This window comes from Nematolebias whitei, chromosome 6, assembly GCF_014905685.2.
Source record: "Nematolebias whitei isolate Nwh7 chromosome 6, NemWhi1, whole genome shotgun sequence".
NCBI lineage: Eukaryota > Metazoa > Chordata > Actinopteri > Cyprinodontiformes > Rivulidae > Nematolebias > Nematolebias whitei.
In genome coordinates, this window is record NC_056503.1 from 31,117,513 (window position 1) to 31,125,207 (window position 7,695).

Below are 7,695 nucleotides of genomic sequence, written 5' to 3' on the forward strand. Positions count from 1 at the left end.
TGTAGTGAACCTGATCTGACCCTGATCTGACCCTGATGACCTCAAATCTATCAGATGGACAGGGACTGTTATTTCATTGATCTGAATACAGTCTGAGCCATCTGGTGACTTTCTTTCTTGAATTAATCAAGCAGAAAAGACAATTCTCTATAATCATTTACTGTTTTACAAATGTTTGATAATCAAATTGTGTTAGTTCCATTCAATGCTTACAGGTTGAAGAGAATTACTCATTTTTATTTTACATAAACAGTAAGTAATGATTTTTATTCCTCATTCAAAGAAGAAATCAGGTTAATATGCATTTCTTGATTCTCTGTCTGAAATGAGCCAAGTAATGTAAGTATGTTAAAGGTCGGTTTTCGGTCAACTAAAATGTTTACTGAGAAGAAATGTCATGTTTTACTATTTGAGAAGATATAACAGCGTGAGACTCCACGAAGTCTGGTCGTCTGCAATAATCTTTTCTGTATGTTGAAAACAATCCTTGACTTATGATAACATCTTACATCACAAACCACACCTCTATTTCTGGTCCATCGACCAATCAAAAGCTCTCAAATGAACCGGAAGTCGACCCATTTAAAATGTGGCAACTTCCCAGTTCATGCAGGGAATTCAGAGAATTCAGGAGAATTCGGAATTCAGGAGAATTCCGGAGAGTCTGGAGTCTGATAGTTCCAGAGGCTGAGGAGATGAAGAACTAGAGAGTTGCTGGAGTTGAAAGATTCTGTTAGAGTCTGAGAAGTTCTGAAGAATGAAAGGAGTTCATGGTTCTTGGGTGCAAACGCATTCAGGATGATCCAGAGACGTTTTGGGATTATAATTTCTGTTTGAAAACCACGTACGACTCCCCGAGGGTTTGGTAGTTCTCACGGAGACGCTGAAAAGAGTCAGAAAGGAACCTACACCGACGCTGAGTTCATCATCAAGGTAGATGGTTCTATTTTCGACCAAGTGTACCGTGGGCAAGCTGATATCTGATGGAGCGTGCAATTTCTGGTCAAACAGATTAATTCCCTCACATATTTCTCTGTAAGATAAATCTCCATTTCATCTTAAAACTCTCCTCTTTCTCATAAAATCAGTACAGATATTTTAGAAATATCTGAAGCAAAGTCCTCGATCACCGCCGAGTGATCGATGTCCCTTTTCTGTGAAACTTGTCTGTTATTATTTTCATATTTTGCCAAATTAATGTAAATGTTTGATGTTAAACTTTGATTCTGAAAATAAATGACCGCATTCATTTTGATGGGTCAAAGATAAATAACGTCTCTCGTTACATTTCTGTTAAATTCAATGCACGACATTACACAGTCAGAAAGATGAGGAACTCGTGAAAAGTATGCATATATATTTCCCTATATTGTCATACTACACAATGATCACTCAAAAGATCAGCAAATACACCTGTACCAGGGAATTTGTGAGGCATATTAGTTAGAAACAGGTCTAAGATGGAGGAATTTTCAGGATGGCTTTTATTTAATCTAGTGGGGGAGTTAATCAGTTGGGTTAAATTAAAAGACAAGCAACATTCCTTGAATTTGTCACAGAGGGGGGTCGACTTACACCAATCAATGTTGAGATCTCCAGCCAAAAAGACCTCTGTGAATTTTAAATTACCAAGGAATTCCTTGATGGCATTTAATGCCTCAGGAGAAGCTGAGGGTGGGCGATAGCAGCAGACTACAGTTAAAACCTGGCCTCCATTCAAGGTGATGTTTACAGATAAGGCTTCAAACTGGTTTGGAATTGTTTTGGAAGACAAGACTTGAAACCAGAGAATCTCTAATGTAAATAATGACTCCACCCCACCTTTTTTGACGATCACAGCGGTAGATGTTAAATCCATTGATTGCCACGTCATTATTCATTACAGATTTGTTCAGTCAGCCCCAGAAGAACTGACCAGGAATTTCACAGCATCAAGTTTTTTCAGAAGGCTACGAGCGTTTACATGCAGAAAATGAAGCCCAGAGGCATTTTTAAAGTCAATTGGTGTGCTATAATTAGTCGGGGGTCCAGGGTTAGGCTGAATCCCTGAGAGCAGTAACAACATTATTATCAGACATTTTCTCGAGTTTTTTGTGACTGATGTGTAATTACAGGAGTTAACAGTGTGACAATTAGCCCCCATAATCGAACCATGAGAAACATTAATGAAGACGTGATCATTCAGAACCCAAAAACAGTGAAAGTTGCAGTGATGGACAGATTCAGGTGTATTAACAAGATTCAGTGACTCCAGATAATCTGAGAACTGAAAATAGTGACAGTAATATGAATGATGCAGAAAAGTTTGAGACCATAAAACGTCACAGTTCAAATGGGCAAACAAACCCGATGAGGTGGCCCAACTGCAGTTTGAGTCAGGCTGAGGGGGGCTCCGGCCCCCCTGTGAAGATGGATGGATGGATGCTCCCATGAGAAACAGAAGCTGGATCCAGAATCAACAGGCCGAAACAGAAACAGATAATTCGCAGCAAATAGCAGAGCGAGCTGCCAGAAAATCCTCCTGACGAGAAAGACATGATCCTAGCTCGTTTCAGGTCAACAGGGGCCATCAGCGTGATCCGGAATAAAATTAATTATTATCCAGGTGAGTTTGGATGGAGGCCTGAGCAACTCCGATACAAACTCCGAACTTCACTCGAGCACCACGCAGACCCGCTCCTTCACGCTGCTCCTCCGCTTCTCAGCACCCGACAGCACGGGGCACCCCCGGTGAAAAGCGAGACTGACCGGAGAGGCTGAGGCTGAAGTCGGCAACTGGTCCGGTCCGGTTCTGCTCCGTTCGGCTCCGGCGCTCCAAGCACGAGAGACGAAGAGGCTGAAGATATCCCTAGCCCGGTTCTGCTCCGGTCCGGCGGCCCAGTCTGGCAGCGCGGTTCTGCTCCGGTCCGGCAGCGCGGTTCTGCTCCGGTCCGGCTGTGCTTCAAAGCACCGGAGCGTCTCCTCCAGGTGAACACAGCGACTCCACGGAGGTGGATCGTCTTTCAGTAAAAGTAACGGGCTGCTCACTGAAGCTGAGACCGGCTCTGTAGAAGACGAATTCCCCCACAGCCACCTCGGTTCGGTTCTGGTCCAATTCGAGGGACACAGGTACACTTCCCCCACACCTATGGAGACATAGTAATAACTAATATCTCCCTTACCTTGTCGAAGACCCTGAAAGCTTCTCTGATCTCCTCTTCACTGTCTGTATCCTTCATCTTCCTGGCCATCATGGTCAAGAACTCAGGAAAATCAATCGTACCGTTTCCTATAAAGTCACGACAAATTTAAACAAGTTAGGAAGTTTATTTGACTTTGGTCATCAATTTCATAAAAAAATGTATCAATCAAAATTGATGCAACTTCACACAAAGCAACTTATTTTATTTGGCGACTTTTCTTTTGATTTACAAAATTATGTACCTAGAAGAACAAATTGTTTAGCCTGGTGTGGAAAGAACATCTAGAAGAGTCACTAAAACAAATAAATAAATTAATTAAAAAAAAGATAATTGTATTAATTTTTTGTCCTCACCGTCTGCATCTACCTCGTTGATCATGTCCTGCAGTTCGGCCTCAGTCGGGTTCTGACCCAAAGAGCGCATCACGGTACCAAGCTCCTTAGTGGTAATGGTACCGTCACCATCCTTATCGAACAGTGAGAACGCCTCCTTGAACTCTGCACATTAACAGAAATACTGCAATCAGTTGGCACGAGCCTTAGCTGTATTAAACATTTACATTTTTAAGTCACCTGACATGAACGAAAAGTAAAAAACAAACAAACAAAAAAAACAAACGACAGACTTTGTTTTATAGCTGCACAAAGTGTGAACATTCAAATGTTAGAAAATAACTGTACGCACGTTTTAACTGTTTACGTAAATGTGGCTCAGATTTTTTTTATGTGACTGGACGTTTTATTTAAACAACTTAAAGAATGATTATTGGTTTATTATGTCCAGAACCAGAACCATTCTTCAACAAACAACTACCGCTCTGACTTCTGGTTCCTTTAATCTTTGAAAGGTCTCAAAGTTTGTCAAATCTGGAGGTGAATTAATGTGCTGCTAAAGATACAACAAGCCAAACATAGTTAAGGTATGCGCTCACCAGCAATCTGCTCCTCGGTCAGCTGATCGGCCTGTTGAAAGTACAACACACCAATGAAGCACAGACATGCAAGAAAAATCTGGTTTTAAACGACGATTCAAAGCTGAAATAACTTGATAAATTGGTTTTGACAACATGTAAAACAGAAAATAAAAATGGTTGTTTTTGTAAACTTAATGTGTGATGGCAGCAGAAGAAAATAAGCCAAGAGAAATAAATCTGCTGAAAGCCAACAGTTGATTCTCCTGCGTTTGTTAAGAAGCAACAACCAGACCATCTGTCAGGAATTATTCATGCACCAAAAAACAAAAGGTGAAATTAAATCTTTAATACAATAAATAATGGGCTCAAATTCTCTGCAGACCTAATGAAAGCCAGGCTCCACTCTGTACACAACCTGGACCGATGCAAATGTGCTTCAGGCAAACTCATTCAAAACACGCAGGCAGCATCAGCGCTGACCTCTCCAACAAGTGGGTCTTTAAACATTCAAAGCCATTATGTGATTACACTTCACTGACCTTTATTAGCAAAACTATAAAGGGCACAATATTTGTTGGAGCTTTCTATTGTATTGTATGCAAAGATGTGAGCAGAAATACTTCACACATTGTCACCCATGTCTGAGTAAGGATGTGAAGTCTTAGTCGGCCGGTGTGAGCCTGACAACATGCCCACTTTAGGCTGCAAAGAAAGTGTGATGAGGGACGGGTTTATATTCTCCGCAGCCTGAAATACACATGCCTGCTATAATTAGGGAGACACGAACAGGGTCGCCAATGTAGCACACTGAATATTACAGCGACTAACAACCTCTTTGTGGCCATTTTATTGAACAAAATGTTTGGCTCAGTTAAAACTCTGAGCCAACGGCCAACTGTTGTTAAGACTGTCGCTTTGTGTCTGTATGTGGTCCTTCGTGTGCCTCGGGTCACTGTGAGGCTACTGCTACAGAAAAGAAACCCCTACAGTCTCTGCACCATTCAGGACTGATACTGGTTCAACAATGAAGACCAGCTAAAGCAAAAACCACCGATTTCAAGGTTATTCTGTAGGTGACGTTACAGTAAACTCCTGGAGCTGGAAAGCAAATTCTTTGGAAATTAATATTCAGTGTTTTCTAGGGGAGCACCGATAAATCAGCCGGACAATTTATCAGACCAGATTTCCTTAATTCTGGGAAATCAGCCGGTACTTGCATAAGAAAGCAATTTTTGTGGTTTTAACAACAATTGTCTAAACTTCATTTATATTTCAGAGCACAACCTCATGCCAGTTAAAACAAGTTTGTTCAAGGGTTATGTTTTTCAATAAAATAAGATAGGACATTGAAGGTGCATTGTGACCTTACAACACCTGACAGTGTTGCTTATAGAACAAAATCGGTATCGGACAAAATCAGAATTGGCAGGTCAGACTTTTTAGAGATCGGTGATCAGCCAGAAAACTGCAATCGGTGCACCCCTAGTGTTTTCACTTCCTCTTAAGCTGCTGATGAAACGAGTCAAAATGATCACAGGCTGCAGATTTTTACCATAACTCAGATTTGTGCAAAAATGAGTCCTTAAAGACGCCATGTAGTTGTCTTAACTATAATAAGATATATTCTTCACAATCTGCATTTAAAACAAAGTTCGACAGGTCTGTTGTCAATAATAATCTTAATTTCCTTTGAAATTGACCACATTTTCTTCCATAGCGCAGGGAAATCCCTTTGTATAATGTTTGGCATCATTATGAAGATTGAGGACTCCTTAAAAAAAAAAAATAAAATAAAATAAAAAAAAAATTAAATATTAAATCGCTCCAGACCAATAAAAAGTAAGTTTTCATACCAGCACGCTCATAAACAAAACTAGCTTGTTGCCAGGTGACAAATCACCAAAACGTCTCATTTCGATGCTTTCGAGATGGAGAATTTGTAAATAACATCCTCGTTGTGACTCATTTCATCAGTACGGGTCACATTTACAACAACTCTGTACTTTTTTTCTCCCCAGACCAAGGAGATTAAAGCTAACGTTTGCTCTCGCCCGAGGTGTCGGTAACGCCATGTGTTCTTCCACTCAAATTCAACGAGTCACCCTGTTGGCTTGGGCGAGGGGGGAGGAGGAGGGGGTACGAAAGACCGCAGAGTATCCACTCTTGTCAAGAGCCCAAAGATCTTTATGGTGCTGAAGCAAGCAGTGTCAGCTCTGAGCGCTGTCAAAAACAGATCATAAAAACAGGCGGTTATCATGAATTTCACTGTCCTCATGCAAGAGGTTTTAAATCATCTGCAACATGCTCCAAGTTGAGAGACATTTCTTTTAACTGTGCCCATTTTGGAGGATGCACTGCGTGCACGTCAGGCTGCTGCACCGTGCATGTTTTGGTTCAATGCGGGGTGGGTGTCATCCAGCAGAAGCAGAATGCGGGTTTCACGTTGTGGCGCAATACGTAACCGAGGGGAGGTGGCATGACCAAAAATGTTGCAGCTCCTGCAACTAAACCTGAGCGGCAAGCTGCTACCTGGATTATTATGTAATCCCACTCCGCAGAGATTATAACCATTTTGTTTTGCGCTTGTTGCGCATGTCAAAACTACGGTCAAAGCCATCCCCGATTATGTGGAAAGACAAAATGGTTGTTAGGTCATTTCCCCCCGCAGCGTTGATGTATTTAATGTAGGATTACCGACGCGGATTATTTCACCCTGGAGGGTCTATTTTTACACAGCATCCCCTTTCAAAACAGCACCACGCCCACAAAGCAAACGAAAACGGAATAATTAAATAAAAAGAATGCTACAAACCTTGACGCGTGTGCGTTACAACCGCGCATTGCAAACCAGCAAATGTTTGGTGTCGAATATCGACAAAACTGTCGGCGTGTTTCCTCTCAAATGTCACTTTGCTGCACAGCTGAAAACTATTTATACTGAAGAAAATGGTTGTCCGCCGTTAGCTGCTTGCTGATGCAAAATGAAGTCAAGTGAAAATAAAACGTTACACGAGCGCTCACTCGTGCCTTTAAACATTAACAAGCAAAATCCAGGTCGAACTGTTTTAGTTTGTCTTATTAAAAGGTTATCAGAGGCTATACGTCAACACGTATGACTGAATGCAGCGATTAGCCTGTTAGCTTTAGCATGGCTGCGCACATGATGTTAGCTCGCTACTCACCATTGTCCCGCTGGCTGTTTAAACTCTGCGAACGATGCCAAAAGATTTATTTACCCAAGAGCGGGTTATTTTGCTGAAACAGTTTAAATTAAACTATATCAGACCACGGAAGAGAAATAAAATGAATCTACGGTTCAGGGAATGCGTGCGGACGTGCTGAGCTTTTGCCGAGTTGCCCGGAAACCTCAATCTAGCAGCTACACCGAGGTGTGCGTCGGTCTGTCAAAACCGTATCCCTCCGCGGATGTCCTACATCATTATAGAGATCCATTTCTCTTCCGCTCGTTTTTCGACACGTAACTCGTTTTGTTTGTGTGCTATTTCAACAATTCGTACATGAAAACGTTCAGGACCTTCTTGCTAGGACTTTTAGGTATTTGTGCAATGGTTACTTTTTGAAATATTTAGCTTTTGCGGA

The 7,695-nt window shown here is 41.6% G+C and overlaps 1 protein-coding gene across 1 annotated transcript in view; it reads right to left on the reverse strand.

Moving 5' to 3' along the window:
- calm3a (calmodulin 3a (phosphorylase kinase, delta)) overlaps window positions 1-7,495 on the reverse strand; it is a 31,019-nt gene extending 23,524 nt beyond the window's left edge. The window contains exons 1-4 of the mRNA XM_037677507.1: window positions 7,278-7,495; window positions 4,114-4,144; window positions 3,536-3,679; window positions 3,162-3,268 (exon numbers count right to left, since the gene is read on the reverse strand). Of these exons, the coding sequence (XP_037533435.1) occupies window positions 3,162-3,268; window positions 3,536-3,679; window positions 4,114-4,144; window positions 7,278-7,280 (285 nt within the window). The 5' untranslated portion in view covers window positions 7,281-7,495. The remainder of the gene's footprint in view (window positions 1-3,161; window positions 3,269-3,535; window positions 3,680-4,113; window positions 4,145-7,277) is intronic.
- Between the last annotated feature and the right edge of the window lie 200 nt (window positions 7,496-7,695).